Source organism: Pseudorca crassidens, chromosome 15, assembly GCF_039906515.1.
Source record: "Pseudorca crassidens isolate mPseCra1 chromosome 15, mPseCra1.hap1, whole genome shotgun sequence".
Lineage (NCBI taxonomy): Eukaryota > Metazoa > Chordata > Mammalia > Artiodactyla > Delphinidae > Pseudorca > Pseudorca crassidens.
Window position 1 is genome coordinate 45779377 of NC_090310.1, and position 19372 is coordinate 45798748.

Sequence of the window (19372 nt, forward strand, 5' to 3'; positions counted from 1 at the left end):
CCCAGCCCATATAAACAGAATATACAGTGTGTGCTATTTTGTATCTTACTATTTATACTTGTTTTCTGTAAGATTAATCCTAGTCACCACATGCATCAATTGTCCATTCTTTCTCACTGACGTATATTCTTCCATTGTTGGAATATGTTTCAGTTTGGGGCTAAATGAATAACATTGCTAAAAACATTCTTGTACATGTCTTTTGATGGACATATGTACTCGTATCACTTGGGTATAAACACAGGAGTGAGACTGTTAAGTAACAGGCAACACACATGTTTAGCTTTACTAGTTCCTGAAAAAACAGTGTTCTGAAGAGCTTATTCCATTTTATAGTGCCACCAGAAATGTATGAGAATTCCATTTGTGCCCTTTATTCTTTAGACTATGTTGTGATACTACTTGTCACAAAAGTCTTTATATGGAGCAGAAAGCCATGCAAAATCTTCCCCCCAAAACCCATTTCCATCCTTTTCACCTCTGGGTACTATATAGAGTGATCACATCTTTGCATATTGAGTCCCTTTGCCTATTCACCTGTTTATTATTCTCCTCATCACACTGTAACATAGCTGTATCTGTGTTTGTTTCCCTTATCAGGGTATGAGCACTGTGAAGATAAATACTGTTTTATTCATTTCTCTTCCCAGCACCTACTAATAAGGAGTGATCCCAAAATGTCCATTTAATTGGCCCTCTGTTATAGTATTCATCAATGTCTCTAAATAGTAATTAGGGTGTGTTACTTGCTTCCTATTGTACCTTTGGCAACAAAGCACTAAGGCTACTAGACGCTTCATATACTATATTTATTGCAAAGAACCTTGGAAGAAGAATTGAATGTTTTAGGCAAATCACAACCTCTTTGGGCTTCAATTTTATTATCTTTAGAAAAAAGGCCAAGAAACTAGATACTATCTTAGATTCCCTCTATCTTTGGCATTATATAAGGATATGTCTCCTGGTAAAGTTTCTAGTCATCCCTGACATTTGTTTACTGGGAGGATGACGTGGAGGGAACCTTCACTGTTTTGAGTGAGCCTCATTCTCTATCACTGTTGATGGGGAACTGACCATCGCACCGCCTCCCAGTCATTATCTGCGATCTGAGTTTGTACAGTGACGGGGAAGCCCAGGGCATTCGGAGAGTAGAAGCAGCCACTTTACTGCAGTGTGTCTCCAGTCTCAGTGCCCCATTCCATACATTCTCAGAGGAATTCCATCAGGAATAGGAAGATCGCACTTCACCAGGGCCTGGGGCACCGCAGATTGGGTGGGACCACATGGGGTGGTAGCCTGAGGCTTTGATGAATACCAGGGATTTTCTCGCCTCCCAGTAAGGCCTGGCCCTTCACTTTGAGGATAAGAGGCCACGGCCAAGCTCTTTTGGAATATTCCTCTCCCCGCCCTTCTCACTCTTCACCTGTTTTTACCTGTGTGCTCTACATATTTTGGCAATCTTCTCTTGAAACGAAAATGCATATATTTTTTTCTCATTTTCCTGAAATTAAGTTCGTGAAAAATAGGGAAAGCAAGGAGGTTCTCAGCTTTGAAATCCAAGAATGCTCACACTTGCTCATACCTGAGCCACGCCAGGATTTGGCATATTGTATGGAGGAGGTATGTGTGAGCACCGGGCCCTGCCCCCAGGCCTGCTGTGTGTTAATGATGCCTCAGCCCATCTGCCTTTCTCTCCAGCCTCTCAGAAATACCACATTCCATCCTGCTTTATTGACCCCATGGGGGCACGCTTTATGTTTGCCTCTCTACATTCAGTCTGGTTGAATTCCACCCACTGTCCTTTGCCCTAATCCCGCCTGGCAGAAGAAACAAAAGAGCATAAAGGATCCCACAGTTTATATGTATATTTTTGATACAGTGAACTCAATCAGCCATACTAATGGGAGGGGACCATTAGAATAGATAATCCAAAAATCCTTTCACTTTTCTTTAGAAACAGATCACATGATTGTTTCTTGGAGGCCTGGTAATTAAGTTTGGCTCAAGCTAATGCTTTAATTAATTTGCATAAAAATCGGTCTGGGAACATCAGTCTGGAATTAAACATTTCTAGAGGAGGATAAACTTAAACTCACTTCATAAATGGGCTGTTTCTAAACAATAGCAACAACAATATAGTTTTGTTGTGTATAGGTTATTAGATGCTCAGATCTTCTTAAGAACAAAGACTTTGTTTCTTTGATGCTTCTCTTAAAGATAATAGAAATTATGTCCTTTTGTTAAGCTTGCAACTTGATTGCTATTATTCAAAATTCTGCTTGTCTAAAAATACCCCAGATTAAGAGTAAAGTTAAACCTAGGTTAGTGTGAATTTGATTATCTTCTAAGCTATCCTCAGAGTTTCCTAGGGCCAATAAAATTTACTTTCCTAATGTAAATTATTTCTATGATTATTCTTTTTTGTAGTTACAAAAGAAAGTTTTCTTATAGAAACACTTAAAAATACTTACAAATATTGAGAAGTATGAATAATTTTACAACTAAGGGATTGCCACTTAATACTGTAAACTGCTATCGTTCTTTTGTACGTGTGTATGTACATATGCATGTGTGTATATATATGTATACAAATATATTTATCTGTATATAAGTGTGTGCCTTTGTGTATGTCTGAATATAAAAAATATGTAACTATACACACACACTTATATACGCACATACATACACAATTTACAGAAATATATAAATGTATCCTGGCATTGAAATGAATTTACACTTTGATTCTTGCTTTTCTAGTTTACATTTTTATAAGCAGCTTACACTGTCATTACAATTTCTTCAGAAATCTTATAAGATGCATTATATTCCATGTTATGGGCATATTTTTGGATGTTCCCTTTTTTAAAAAATTTTTGCCAACGAACACAGTACTGCAACAAACGTTTTTGTGGATACATACCTCTCTACTTTTGGTAGATGTTACTTTAAGATAAATTCTTAAAGCATAATTTTTGGATCAAAGTGTAAACATTTTACCCTTTTATTACATTTTGTCAAAATTGCTAATGAGGAGGTTATGCCCTTTAATCGCCCACCAATGGTGTGTGAGCATGTCTGGATACCCTCTTCATACCAATTCTGTGTATTTTCAATCCTACTTATTAAACATCTGATATTCAAAAGGAGAAGACACTGAAATCATGTTTTATTTGCGTCTCTTCAAGAAATGAAGAGATAGGTCATCTCTTCATGTTTATAATGACTGTATTTCTTCTTTTGTGAATTGTGAGTCCTTTGCCCATTTTCCTCTTGGGTTACTTTTTTTTCTTATTGATTTATGAAGTCTTTATTTTTGTAATAAGAAAATTAATTCTTTGTCATTTAGGCTGAGAATACTTTTCCTAACAGTTTTTCTTTAGAATTTGATTACAACCTTTATTTTTCATGTCAAAATTTATATATTCAGATTTAGCCACTTTACTCTTTAATCTTCTTTTTTTTTTTTTTTTTTTTTTTTGCGGTACGCGGGCCTCTCACTGTTGTGGCCTCTCCTGTTGCGGAGCACAGGCTCTGGACGCGCAGGCTCAGTCGCCATGGCTCACGGGCCCAGCCGCTCCGCGGCATGTGGGATCTTCCCAGACCGGGCACGAACCCGTGTCCCCTGCATCAGCAGGCAGACTCTCAACCACTGCGCCACCAGGGAAGTCCCACTTTACTCTTTTATGACATATATGGACATATGAACACACATAGTACAGATATATATGTATGTGCATGTATTTTATAATACATAAGCATACAATCATGTGTCTGTATATATTCACATTTCAAAAAGCAGTCTTTATTTCAAAATAAAAAAAATATACCTTTGGTTCTTTTAGTCTAGTATTTTTGTAGTTTGTTTTACATTTCATCTTTGCTCCTTTTGGAATTTAAATTGGCATAAGGAATGAGATTGGGATTCAGTTTATTTTTCCAAATGGCCAAATAGTTGTCTTAATGACATTTACTGAGTCATCTGTCTTTAAAATGTCAGCCTGAATATGTACTGAAATCTCAGATCTGCTGGGGTCTATTTCCAAATTCTTTGTTCTGTTTCATTGATCAGCCTGTCCATCCCTCCAGTAGGACTACACTGTTAATCACATTTTTCAAAGATTTCATGTCATTTTTAGTATATTGATTCTGTCATTGACTGATAATATCATATCTGTGAATTCCCCATCTCCTTCTCAATTGGATTTTATTCATATTGTATCTTTCTATATCATCTGACACATAAAAACCCATCATTGTTATATTTAATCAGAGATTTAAATTTTTATTGATATAAAATGACCAACTCTTTCTCACTTGAGATTTTTTGCTAGAATTCTAACTGGAGAGATTCTAACGTAGTTTTCCATGTTTTCTTTTGATGCTCATTTCTCAAATATACTTTTTTTCTAACTTTGCATTTTTAAAGCTTTACTATTTTATTGAAATTAATTCATTTATTTATTTTTAAATTTTTGGCTGCATTGGGTCTTCATCACCGCACACGGGCTTTCTCTAGTTGAGGCGAGCAGGGGCTAATCTTCATTGCGGTGTGTGGGCTTCTCATTGCGGTGGCTTTTCCTGTTGTGGAGCACGGGCTCTATGTGCGTGGGCTTCAGCAGTTGTGGCACGTGGGCTTCAGTAGTTGTGGCTTGTGGGCTCTAGAGCACAGGCTCACTAGTTGTGGAGCACGGGCTTAGTTGCTCCGCAATATGTGGGATCTTCCTGGACCAGGGCTTGAACCAGTGTCTCCTGCATTGGCAGGCGGATTCTTAACCACTGTGCCACCAGGGAAGTCCCTCAAAGTTATTCTTAAACCTAACTTATATTGTCAGAACCCATAGCACAGCAGGATTTTTAGTTTTTTATTATCTTTATTGAAGTCAGCATTGGCTGCAACCCTCCCTGCTCCCCACTAGAGTCTTTGTTTTACAAACTCTGCTACTGAAATTTCCTTTCTTTACTCTCTCCCTTATTTCCTTCATTTCCTCCCTTTCTTTCTTCCTCTTTTAACTCTTGTATCAAAATATGACATACATACAGGAAAATACACAAACGATATGCAGAGCTCAATTAAATAACCAAAAGCAGGTAGAAAAACTATACATTCTTATGATAACCATCCAGCCCAGAAGCCCAGCTCACAGCTCAATCAGTATCTCCTCCCCAGTCACCCAAGTTCAATCAACACCCTGACTGTCATAGTAATCACTACCTACATTCTCTTTACCATTTCACTGCTTAAGCACATCTTTCTAAATATTAGTTATTTTTCCTGCTTTTCAAAGTTGACATAGATGAACCTGTACAATATACATGCTTTTGTACATTCTTTAGTTTAATATAAAGCTTGTGAGATTCATCCGTATTTTTGCCTGTAATTGTAGTTTGTAATTTCTGATGAGACGTCTGCTTCATCCTTATATTTGTTTCTCTGTATGTAACTTGTCTTTTTCATCTGATTGTTTTTGAGATTTTTCTGTTTATCACTGGTGTTGAGCAAGTTGATTGTGATTTGCTTAAGTATAATTTTATGTTTCTTGTGCTTTGGGGTCATAGAACTTCTTATATATGTGAGTTCATAGTTTTCATAAAGTTTCTGAAAAATTTCAGCAACTATTACTTCAAATATTTTTTTCTGTCTCCCTTTCCCATGCCTTCCTTGAGAGATTCCAGTTCATGATTATTGTATTTGGAATCACTCTTGAAGTTGTTCCATGGCTCACTGATGCTCTTTTCATTTCCTTCAGTCATTTATTCTCTCTGTGTTTGAATTTGGATAGTTTCTATAGCTATATCTTCAAATTCACTAATCTTTTCTTCTGCACTGTCTAATATGCCATTATTCCTGTCAAGTATAATTTTCATCTCAGACACTCAACAGAGTGAATCGAATCTTTAGAAATTCAATTTGGGTCTTTTTATATCTTCCATGTTTCTAATGAACATGGTGATCCTTCTTTTAGCTTCTTGAAGATGTGGAACACAATTAATAATTTTTAACATGCCCTTTCATATTATTACCCCATCTGTGCCACTTCTGGATTGATTTCTATTAATTGATATCTCTTCTCCTATAGGTCATACTTTCCTGTGTCTTGTCAAGTAGGCCAATTAATAACCCTACAACAGACTCTGAGTGTTCAAGTAAAAGGAAGAGTCACACGTCTCTCACTTTAAATCAGAAACTAGAAATGATTAAGCTTAGTGAGGAAGGCGTGTCAACAGCTAAGACAGGCTGAAAGCTAGGCCTCTCGCACTAAGCAGTTAGCTAAGTTATGAAGGCAAAGGAAAAGTTCTTGAAGGAAATTAAAAGTGATTCTCCAATAAACACATGAATAATAAGAAAGCGGAACAGGCTTGTTGCTGATATGGAGAAAGTTTTAGTGGTCTGGATAGAAGATCAAACCAGCCACAACATTCCCTTATTTCAAAGCCTAATCCAGGGCAAGGCCCTAACTCTCTTCAATTCTATGAAGGCTGAGAGAGGTGAGGAAGCTGCAGAAGAAAAGTTTGAAGCTAGCAGAGGTTGGTTCATGAGGTTTAAGAAAAAAAAAATTCACCTCCATAACATAAAAGTACAAGGTAAGGAGCGAGTGCTAATGTAGAAGCTGCAGTAAGTTACCCAGAAGATCTAGCTAAGATTATTAATGAAGGTGGCTACACTAAACGACAGCTTTTCAATGCAGAAGAAACAGCCTTCTATTGGAAGAAGATGCCATTTAGGACTTTTATAGCTAGATAGGAGAAGTCAATGCCTGGCTTCAAAGCTTCAAAGGTCAGCCTGACTCTCTTGTTAGGGGCTAATGCAGATGGTGACTTTAAGTTGAAGCCAATGCTCATTTGCCTTCCCCCAAATCCTAGGACCCTTCAGAATTATGTTCAATCTACTCTTCCTGTGCTCTACAAATGGAACAACAAAGCCTGGATGACAGCACATCTATTTACAACATGTTTTACTGAATATTTCAAGCCCACTGTTGAGACCTACTGCTCAGAAAAAAAGATTCCTTTCAAAATGTTATTGCTCATTGACAATGAATTTGGTCACCCAAGAGCTCTGAGGGAGATGTGCAATGAGATTAATGTTGTTTTCATGCCTGCTAACAAAATATCCGTTCTGCAGCCCATGGGTCAAGGAGCAATTTTAGCTTTCAGATCCCATTATTTAAGAAATACATTTCATAAGGCTATAGCTGCCATAGATAGTTCGTTCTCTGTTGGATCTGGGCAAAATAAATTGAAAACCTTCTGGAAAGGATTCACCATTTGAGAAGCCATTAGGGACATTCATGATTCATGGGAAGTGGTCAAAATGTGAACATTAACAGGAATTTGGGAGAAGTTGATTTCAACCCTCATGGATGACTTTGAGGGGTTCAAGACTTCAGTGGAGGAAGTAACTGCAGATGTGGTAGAAATAGCAAGAGAACTGGAATTAGAAGTGGAGGCTGAAGATGTGATTGAATTGCAACAATTTCAGGATCAAACCTTCACAGATGAGGAGTTACTTCTTATGGAAAAGCAAAGAAAGTGGTTTCTTTCTTTCTTTCTTTTTTTTTTTTTGCGGTACGCGGGCCTCTCACTGTTGTGGCCTCTCCCGTTGCGGAGCACAGGCTCCAGACGCGCAGGCTCAGCGGCCATGGCTTACAGGCCCAGCTGCTCTGCGGCATGTGGGATCCTCCCGGACCGGGGCACGAACCCGTGTCCCCTGCATCAGCAGGCGGACTCTCAACCACTGCGCCACCAGGGAAGCCCGAAAGTGGTTTCTTGAGACGGAATCTAATTCTGGTGAATGCTGTGAAGATCGTTGAAATGACAGCAAAGGGTTTAGAACATTACATAAACTTAGTTAAGAAAGCAGTGGCAGGGTTTGAGAGGATCGACTCCAATGTTGAAAGAAGTTCTACTGTGGGTAAAATGCTATCAAACAGCACTGTATGCTACAGAGAAATCGTTCATGGAAGGAAGAGTCAATGATGTGGAAAACGTCACTGTTGTCTTAATTTTAAGAAACTGCCACAGCCGCCCCAAACTTCAGCAACCACCACCCTGATCAGTCAGCAGCCATCAGCATACAGGCAAGACCCTCCCCCAGCAGAAAGATCACGACTCCCTGGAGACTCAGATGATAGTTAGCATTTTCTAGCAATAAGATCTTTTTACAATTAAGGTGTGTGTATTGATTTTTTAGACATAATGCTATTGCACTTAATAGACTACAGTATATTGTAAACATAACTTTTATACGCACTGGGAAACCAAAAAATTCATGTGACTTGCTTTATTGCAGTCTCTGCTTTATTTCAGTGGTCTGGAACAGAACCCACAAGGGTGGGTTGTACAAGGGTGTGCTTGTACAAACACCCTTGAAAAGATTGGCCAAAACAAAGGCAGTAAGGGTCTCTGCTCATAAAACATGCAGGAACACAAGAGCTGCATGATTTGTCTTCCAATACTTCTTTTCATGTCCGGTAATTTTGTTGATTACTCTGTTGGATGTGAGGTATGTTTCTATTTCTATAAATGTTCTTGAGTTTCATTCTAGGATCAGTTAAATTATTCAGAAACAGTTTGATCCTTTTAAGTCTTGTTTATAAGCTGGCTTGCAGAGGACAAGAGCAGCATTTAGTGAATTGCTAGTTTTGCTCCACTATTGAGGTAAACCCTTTCTGAGCCCTCTTGAGGTTTTAGGTTTTCCAGTCTGCCTGGTGGGAACGGGCACTCCTCTCAGCCCCATGCAAGCTCCAGGTATCATTCCCTCAAGTCCTTTAATGTTCTTTACCCAGCCTGTTATGCATGCGCAGATCAATACTCAGCTGAAGACTTGAGGGATTCCCTCTGTAGGTCTCTAGAGTGCTCCTTGTGTGGAGCTCTCTCCTCTCCAGGACTCTGCCCTGGAAACACTAGATGCTTGGCCTTCTAGGACTCTCAGCTCTGTGTCCTCAACTCAGGGAGTCTGGGGGGCTGTGCACTGTAGCCTGGAAAGTCTCTCCAGACAGTCAGCAGGGACAACCACAGGCCTCACCTCACTTCCTGACTCTCAGGCATCACTGAGACTTACCAAATTTTAATATGAATTGGTGCTTTTATTCTCCATGACAATGGAAAAACATTAGCATACTTTAATTTAACTCATCCCAATAAACGGCATTATTATGGTATATTTTATTTTATTAATTTTTTTTACAGAGATTTTATTTTTATGTTTTAAACTTTTTAGTTTATATTGTAGTACAGTTGATTAACAATGTTGTGTTAGTTTCAGGTGTACAGCAAAGTCATTCAGTTATACATATACGTGTATCTAGTCTTTTTCAAATTCTTTTCCCATTTAGGTTGTTACATAATATTGAGCAGAGTTCCCTATTTTAATTCTAAGCATCTCTTAACTCCCATAGTACATTATTATTACAGTCATCATTATTAATTTGTACCATCAATACTCATTTACATTTATCCAACAATTACTGTTTACCTTGCTTTTAATTCTTTCCTTCATCTTTGATCTTCTTTCTGGGATCAATGTCCCACCTGAAGAACACCAGAATTTTTTGGTGGTGAAGTTTGCTTTGTTTGGTCCAAAATGTTCTTAATTAACCTTTATTCTTGAAACATACATTTTCTCTGTGTTTAGAATCCATGGTCAGCAGCTATTCTGTTGTACTGTCTTTTTATTTCCGTCCCATCTTTTGCAAAGTTAGATATCAGTCCAGTTGTTTGATAATTGCTTTTGGATGTTCTGTTTATCTTTGGCTTTCAGGAACTTTACTATATGGGCCTGGTTGTAGATTTATTTTGCTTGGCGTTCAAAGGACTCTTGGAACATGTGGCTTAATATCCCTTCTTACCAGAATTTCTTCCAGTATTGCCCAATCCCCTCTCCCCTTTCTGTCTGGGATTCCAATTACACGTGTAATAGACTTTGTCATTTTATCCTCCATATCTTTTCCCTTTCTTTAGTTTGCCATTCTATGCTTCTCTCCTGTTTTTATTTTGGATATGTTCTTCTGACCTAACTTCTAGTTCATAAATTCTCTTTCATCTGTGTCTAATAAACCATAAACCCGCTCACTGAGTTCTTCATTTCAGTGTGGCATCTTTTACTTCTAGACTTTTTCTTTTTCGCTTTTTTTCTGTTTTGAATTCTCAGTTCTCAGCTAAGATTTTCACTCTTGTCTTTATCCCCCTTATAGTCTTGGTGTTTTATACTATGTAACACTACTATTTTCAGCCCAAGAGGGCTTGCCACCCTTGACTGTTTGTTTTTCATGTTACCTCCTTTATTTTTTTCTGGCTATTTTTTGTCTGTGTGAGCTGGACGTTATATCTGACAAATTGTTTATGTAAATGGTTTGGAACTTAGAATACTTTTTTTTCCCCCATCTAGTATGTAATTTACATTTGTTTTTCTCAGGTACCTAGAGGGACTGGTAATCTAGGTTGATCTTAATATAATCTGGGGATTGAGATGATTCGAAGCTGAGCGGCAGTCTCGCAAGAGGCTGATCTACTGCTGTTTCATTCTTCCTGCTAAGGTATACATCTTTGGGGTTTCAACATGAAACACAGGGGTTTACCAGGGTCCTTTGCCCTTTTGAGCAGTGGGACTTAAGATGCTTTTTGCAGAATCAGCAAATGCCCTAAGGTAAAAACAGTTTCAAATTCTGTCTCTGTATGTCAGTTTTCATATATATTCATTTTATATATATATATATATTTATTTATTTATTTTGGTCCAGGTTGTCTAGTGGGAGTAATGGTCTAAATTATTTAGATTCTCATTACTGAAAGTGAAAGTGTGTCCTTCTTTTTCTTTCTCATTTAAAATAATATACTATAATTTTCAAAGGTAAAAGCAACCATTGAAGTAAGCTCTTTTGATACTAATTTTGAAACAATTATTTCAACGTTTTCATACATTTAAACGAGTCTCTTATCACGTAGTCCTTTCCAACTGTGCCCTTCTCAGTCTTGAATGTTTCCTTCTTTTCTGTATTTATTGTTTCTGCACAGGCCTTTTGTTAGTTTCTTCAGAAAGGACACTTGGGTGGCATATTTTCTTAATCTTTCTATTCCTGAGAAAACATTACTCTTGACTTCATGCATGAATAATAACTTCACTAAATGTAGACACGGTGTCCTTTAGAGCCCTGGAAATGTTACTCCATTTTTTTTTTTTTTTTTTTTTTTTTTTGAGGATTTAGAGCTGTGGAAGAAGGCGGCTAAGGCTAATGTGATTTGGGTGATTTTGCTTATAACCTGATTTTGAATTTCCTAGATGCTTTAAAAGCCCTCCTTTATTATCAATCTTCAAAAATTCCATGAGGATTTGTAGGTTTTTGTTCTCATTTGCTTTCATTATCTTTGCCTATAAATACAACATGTACTCTTGTGTTTTGGGTAGAGGAACTGGTTTGCATTAGGAAAACATTTTTTTCTGTTATTTTTCTAAAGACTGCTTCATTTCTATTTGTTCTATTATCTCTTCTTGGTATTCCAAGGAGATGTAGATTTAATCTCCTGTATACACTGTCTCCATGTTTCACATTTATTCTCATTGGTATCATATCTTCCTTCCAGTAGTTGCAAATCCAATGCCTACAGAGTTCAGTCAGGTAAAAAAAATAAATGAAGCCAGCCAGGTACAAAATTAATGAGTGATGAGGACTGTGGAGAGCAAACATCCCTTCTAAATGTGGCAGCTACCAATCAGCTGGTATTTAGCTCTAGTAAAATACAGTTGACTCCTTTTTTTTTTTTTTTTTTTTTTTTGCGGTACGCGGGCCCCCTCACTGCTGCGGCCTCTCCCGTCGCGAAGCACAGGCTCTGGACGCTCAGGCCCAGCGGCTATGGCCCACAGGCCCAGCCGCTGAGCGGCACGTGGGATCCTCTGGGACCGGGGCACGAACCCGCGTCCCCCGCATCGCCAGGTGGACTCTCAACCACTGCGCCACCAGGGAAGCCCCAGTTGACTCTTGAACAACATGGGTTTGAACTGTGCAGTTCACTTATAGGTAAATTTTTTTCAACAAATATGTACTACATAGTACTACATAGTCTGTGGTTGGTTGAATCCGTGGATGTGGAACCACAGATATGGAGGTCTGACTATAAAGTTGTTCACCGATTTTTGACAGTGTGGAGGGCTGGTGCCCCTAATTCCTGAGTTGTTCAAGATTCCAGGTTCCATTTTTCCAGAAAAAGTAAAATCTGGGTTTTAGAAAACGCAATATTCTAAAGCAGAAAAAAACAAAAAACAAAAAAAACAACTGAAAAAGAATCTCACAGCTTACCATTGGGATGATCTTGGCCACATATAGAATGATCTGTTACTTCATTTTCTTCTGTAATATTGTCATCCTTTGCAGAATCTGACATCACAAACAAGCAAAATCCCTAGTCAGCATTTTTAACCAGGAAATACAACAGCCTCCAGCACTAAAAGAATAGATCTATGTTTGGGGAAAAAAATCTATTATTTTTTAAAAATGCCATTAACATACTTAAATATCTTCATCAATAAATAAGCTTTTCTTAAAGTACTGCATAAGATGTCTGCACAAAGTTCACAAGGTAAAAACGGTAAAGATTCGGCTAGAACATCTTTTTCACAACAAGGAAGAAAATATAAGCAGACTTTATGCATCGGTGAAAATCTTAGGAGAATTGTGCAAAAGGATATGAAAGGAAGGCAAAATAGAGAAGATTAAAGGAATATAATTTTAATGTTCTTAATGCTTCCATTACTGTTGTTGTGCATATATGGGAGCCTTGAGTCCTTGAAAAAGACAGATGTAGAGCTTTGAAATCCAGTGGTAATTAAGTTCATCTTCCTCAGGAGCTATACCAGTAGAAAGATAGCAAAGGGGGAACACAAACCTTCTGTTTTGTGCAACTTCACCCTTTCTCTTGTGTAGCACATTTAAACGTGGGATCAGCATAAGTTCATCATTTTTTTTTTTTTTTTATTGTATGATGTATTTTACAGGAAATATGTGGCTAAAAGGATTCCAGTGACTTATGGACTCTTGCAAAGCTACAAAGCGCCCCCTGTTGGATGTTGGAGACCTCTAGGGAGGCTCTTCAAAATCCATTGGAAAGAGCACGTGAGTAGGTCAGCAGAAAGAAAATAGATCTTTCATTCCACAAATATTTACAAAGGGCCAACTCTACGCCAGGCACAGTTCTTGACACTGGGGAGTCAATAGTAAACAAAACAACAAATCTCTGCTCTCATAGGGGTTACAATCTAGTGGATATTTTTCATGCAGTTAAAAGGGTGGTAATCCAAAGATATCTAAAAGTCATGAGCTAATCCTGTATGCATGTGGCCACGGAGAGAGCTGGGGATGGTAGACCAGCACGTCTAATACAAATGGGTTCTCTACTGAGTTCATATTCCTCAGTTGTGTTTTAACTCCCTAACAGAGCTGAATCAGATGGAATCTAAAATAAATCATTCTTGCTTTGTTTCCCTTACCCATTTTTCTCTCTCCCTCCCCAAACTAGGAGATAGCTTTAAACAATATGTTTTAGAATATTATGAGAAAGTCTGTTTCTCCAACTTGCCACAAGCAACATTTGATGGACAAGTGAGAAACCTGGGTAGTTAACATAAGATTCAAACTTAATAACCAGTGAAGCAAGTATACACCCAAAGTATATGGTTTTAATTGACTGCAAATAATTCCCCCAAGGCAACTGTTTAATTACCTGCACTGTTTCTTATTTCTTTCTGAGACTGACAATAAGTTTCAAAGTCCAAATTTGGAAGCAAAACTTGAGCACAGACACATTTCCCAAACTGTTAACTCACTCACGTCAAATTGTTTTAAATCAGCTCCCATTAAAATATGCCTTTTTAATTTTAAATCTAACATGTGGATTAAAAAATATCATTTGAATACTTTTTTCCACATGAACACTGAAAATGAACAATGACTGAAAGAAGGTACTATATGAACCAGGCTAAATTTTAATTTTGAAAGTATTTTAGTTCTACTTGTTTATAGAAAATGGTACCATTTGATATGTAGCCTTGTACAACACTCATTTCTTTCAAGATTATCCAAGATTTTGTATGTAGTTAAAATTTATTCATTTACACTTAACAATAATTCACTATATTTTCTAATTTACATAAACATTATGTTTCATGTACCAAATATGACTTAAGAAATGTCTTTTGAAAAGTGATTTACACTGAGTTTACAAGTTTATGGTCCAATGAGTCATGTAAGATGGGTGAAAGTACTTAAAAAATTAATCATTAGTCTATACCTGTTTGTCACCAACATCTGTGTCTTTGGTAAGTTAAATGACCCTTTAATTTCAATTTCCTTGAGGAGTTGCTGTAACATTGCTCAGGTACCTTCTGATCTTTTGTGCTCTAAAATATACAATGTATTTCACTGAATCCAAGATTCCCTCAATTGTTATTTGCACTATTATTTTGTGTAGAATCAAAAAAATGAGACCAAATGAACTATAACACACCATAAATTCTAAGAATGTGTCCTGGCTTTGGAAATAAAATATATAAAAGACTATGCATCCGAGAAATATGACGTTTCAGTATATTGTGTGTGTACAGAAATATGCCTTTATGTGATGACAAGGATTTCCCATCAATATGACCCATCACCAAAGCCACAAGTTCACTTTGTCTTGTATGTGAGCCTCTTCTCCAGAAGTGTACACACCTATTGTATGTACAGCAATAAAGCAAGATAAACAGTATAAGCTCATGATAGCATGCACAAATAACCAGGTGGCTACAGAAGACTGTTTCCACTATAGTGTCTCTATTAAAAGGGCTATGTGAACTTCCAGTCTCATGAACTTTAGCAGGACTGGTTTTGATCCTGAATGTTTTAAACCATGGATCGCATTACGTTACACTTAGTCGTGGATATGAAATGACTGGAGATTTTCTGCTTGGCAGGGGATGAAAGCTGCACTATATATGTATATAAAGTCATTATTCATAATGAGAAAGAGAGAAAATATATCCAGTATGTATTGTCATTAAAAGAGGGTATTTTTTCTGTGGAAGTTCCATAAACTACCATGAAAACTATAGTTGTATATACTAAATTCTTGAATCACCTTGGATTCACATTTTATTTAATTCTAAAAATTATCATTTGGTAATGTTCAAAAAATGTGAAAGAGTTATCACCTAATTCTGAGATTCTGTCAATGTTCTTTTAATAGCAGAGAATTTGAATTAAATTTATATGTAGATCCTGACTTTCAAAATCCTTAAGGTCAATGTCCTATTAGAGAATTTTTTCACATGCAAATATTAAATCAAATAGCCAAGGCAAAGTTCTACAGACAGAAATTCTAAACAGTAGGTCATTTTTAATGAGGTCAGTTACACATGTCTATACAGGATAGTACATGTATAGATTTAAGCTGTGATGATAAATGATGATACTATTGAATTTTTAATAAACATATCTAGACTATAAATCAAAATAAATGCTCTCTATTTTGAAAATGTTCCCTTAGAACAAAAGTTCTTAACCCTAGAGCACCACTAAATATACTCTAGGGGTCCACAAACCTTTTTGAAATGATATGCAAATGTGTGCTTATATTCATATGTTCATTTTTCTGGGAGGAGATAGCTTCTGTCGTATTCTTGTAGGGATCTGTGACCCCAACAAGGTTAAAAATAACTATAGAAATGTATACACTAATGCCAGTGACACTGCCATTTTTAAAATAAATTTATTTATTTATTTTTGGCTGCATTGGGTCTTCGTTGCTGTGTGCGGGCTTCCTCTAGTTGTGGCACACGTGCTTCTCATTGTGGTGGCACCTCTTGTTGCAGAGCACGGGCTCTAGGTGCACGGGCTTTGGTAGTTGTGGCTCGTGGGCTCTAGAGCGCAGGTTCAGTAGTTGTGGCACATGGGCTTAGCTGCTACGTGGCATGTGGGATCTTCCTGGACCAGGGCTCGAACCCATGTCCCCTGCATTGGCAGGTGGATTCTTAACCACAGCTCCACCAGGGAAGTCCGATTAACTATCTTTGGGGACATTTTCAAGCCAGGAGGTGAACAAAATCCATCTAGTAAGAGACGTAGCCCCTGACTATTATTCAGAGTAGCGGCAAGAAGTCATTTGGGTGTAAAAGTTCTAATGGGTCTGAACGAAATAAATGCCATGTGTGAATGCCTATATGTAAAATATTCTTGCTCTGTAACGTGTCAACGTCCACATGTGAGCACCTTAGCCTGATGCAAAAGTTGCACAGAAACACAATCACCTGGATTGCCTTTGATTCTTATAAAATAGTTAAACCAAGCAAAACATTTATCCTGGTCTGTTCATTTAGCTGGTTTAATGTGTGAAGCAATTAGAATAAAGTAATTTTTCTTCCAGCTGAACAGTGTGATAATTCACTATAAACTAGAGTCTCTACAGCCGATTAGGGTCTCCTTGAAGCTTTGCAGTGATGCCCCCATACATAAAGGAAAAATATATCCTGCAATACATTCCCAGAGGATTCAGATGGCAAAGCTCAGAACTGTGCTTGGTCCCAGTGATGCTGGATACACAGGCTGAACTATGTTTACCTGAAAAGGAACTGGGTCCACAGGACAGGACATGGCCCTGAGCAGTGGGAACTGAACTATGGTTGGTCATTTGCCTCCACTATGCTCTCATTAACCACCATTAAAAGGCAGAGAATCATTCCCAGAGCTGTGGAATCTGTGTGCTAAGTGTCTTTGAGACATGCCTGCGAGAACTACCATCACGTATACTAACTTTGTTTCTATAAGAAAACATATTCCAAATTCTGAACATTACACCTGGGTAAACCAGCTTATTCGAATACTGGAGGTGGTATTCTTCTGCAGTTGTTTTTGAAAATATAAGCAAATAAGAGAATCAATCATGAGTGGATGGGCACTAGGTTGGAGGCGTGATTCTAGGTTTACACCTACAAGCTTCCTAACTAGGAAAATCCATTCACTTTACATGCTCGCAATTTCAGCATCTAGGACCTGAGGGTGTCAAGGCAGATAATCCCTTTTATACACTTTATAACTCTAATCTGCTGACTTGTTCAAATGATCTCTTCCTTCCAGACAGCACTTCTCTGTAAATCTGCCTACCTGTGTTGGACAGTTCTTGCACTGAGATTTTTACTGTCTATTTATAAAATAAAGGTTAATAGTGGGGGAAGTGTTGCTGTGTGATATCAGTAACACACTGGCCGCCTTTAACTCTGCAACTCGAAGAAGAATCATCACAATGCAAAACAGAACAGTTGGGTATGAAGCCGGGCTGGACCATGATGGAAAAAGAAATGCTTAATTACCCCTTCCATCAAGTTAATTTTTCCCCTTTGGCGATGTAAACAAAGGCAAATCTGCTCTTGTTGGGTTGTCTGTGACCTGGTCTCCTTGACCTCCATCCTCTGATGCCTTTCTGTTCTCGCCTCCCTCCCCCTTGCTGAGCCTTGCACCGCAGGCTCTCTTGAAATCATTAGAAAAAAATCTGACCAGGCCATAGGCATGAAAAGTAGCTATGGTTCTAAATACAAACCGACTTGAAATTCTATTAAAATGTTCATCTATAAATCAGGGAGAAGACAAGTATTTTATTTACACTTTGGTTTAATTTGATCTAATAAGTACTACTGAGAGGACTGTCCCCTTAGGAGAAGGGAGGAAGGATTTTTTTGACCCTTACTTGGAGCAGGGTCAGAGCCGAACAGCTGGCCGCTACTTCTCAATTATTTTATTTCATTGAGAAGTTGAGGCAATAGGCAGAATCTATCTCCAGATTCATAGCTGCTTCAACCTCTGGGCTCAGGCTGTTTTCAGCCAGGTGCTTGGACAGATTGGCTAAGATCCAGGGATTCCTACAGTCCTCAAGGACCCAGTCATAACCCACCCTGTCGGAATACAACTTAAGTCTCTTTTCCAAAGTGATGGAAAGGGACATGTTTGGAGACTAAGATAAGCACCTGGGCCCTTTGTGGGAGTTACTTATTTTACGTGAGTTTCAAAGACCTAGATGACTTCTCCTTAGCATCTCTTTGTTCCTCACATTCAGAAAGATCCAAAAACCCATTCAAATGAAAATGGATGTGTTTACTTTTTTCTGTTTTATTTTTTCCTTCAACTTTCCCACATGCTACTGAATATAATTCTACAATTTGGTGGCTGAAGAATGATTCAGTACGTGGGTCTACCCCAAGTTATTTTACTATCGCCTCCATTATTGGACATTCAAACTGAATCCAAACTCCAGCCATTCTAAACAACCCTATGCTTTTGTTGTATTGGGTGTCCCAAGGCTGGATTCACTCCACTCTTCTTTCTCTTACTTCTTCTCAGCCCATACCCAACTCTAACATTTAGAGAGGATTGATCTCTTAGAGTAGCTGGAATAGAAACAACCCAGGTCAGCTAAGCCTTACAGCAGCCAGGCATGCCCCCATCCCATATCTCATTGAACTACCCCTGAGACTGCAGCAAATGGTTCCAGGAGATGAGCTGCTTTCTGAGACACTGACTGAGGGCATGCTTGACCCAGGTGGGCCGGAAGCACCCAAGAGTTAATGCCCAACTCCAGACACCCAAAGGATGCAGGAGGTAAGACTCCAGTTTGCCCACCCCTCAGGGAGACGATTCTGTTCACTATACAGCTCTCAGAGGAATGGAGCCCCCGTTTCCCCCAACAGTAAGCTGTTCATTAATGTACCCCCTATTGGCTGTCCTCCCAACCCTGCTGTACTTCCCCAAGCCTCACCTATGCTTCCTGGGACCACCTCCCAAATAAACCATTTGTACCCACATGCTTGTCTCAGAATTTGCTTTTCGAGAACCCAAATTAAGACAGCCAAGACAGTCAATAACCTGTTTTTTCACGACTTAGTAGCAAAAATGTGAATGCTCCCCCTATTCTCCGGACTTACAGCTCTCTTATGCCATGACGCCTTTCATTAGGGTATGTTGAGGCAAGTGTCTGCCATCTAACTAGGGAAAGTTGGTAAAAGAGGTTGCCGTGTTTTGTACCATCTAATCCTGAGCGCTGGACCATAGGTGACTGGTGAGGTGACAGATCAGTCACCTGTAGGGTGGCCAATAGACATTAAATTAAGGTGGCCTGTCATGAGACCGCCACCTACCAGGAGAGAACTCATATTAGAACGATGGAAAGGAATTCACCAGCTCCTTTGACTTGGAGTGTTTGGTGGTAAAATATACAGAGAAAGTTTCAAAGCACAGAGTGGCTTAAAGGCAGAGATTCACTCAAGGAGAAGGGAGGAAACAGAAGCCATGGATGGGGTAGAAGAAGCATTAAGAGTTACTTGGCAACATTAGGAGAGCAGAAAGAGGAGAAGAAG

The 19372-nt window shown here is 38.4% G+C and overlaps 1 protein-coding gene across 3 annotated transcripts in view; it reads right to left on the bottom strand.

The window, feature by feature from the left end:
* Positions 1-19372, bottom strand: part of MACROD2 (mono-ADP ribosylhydrolase 2) — a 1985215-nt gene that overhangs the window by 84307 nt on the left and 1881536 nt on the right. For all 3 annotated transcript variants that reach the window (XM_067707453.1, XM_067707452.1, XM_067707451.1), the window contains one exon: positions 12294-12371. In XM_067707453.1, coding sequence (XP_067563554.1) covers positions 12294-12371 — 78 coding nt within the window. The remainder of the gene's footprint in view (positions 1-12293; positions 12372-19372) is intronic.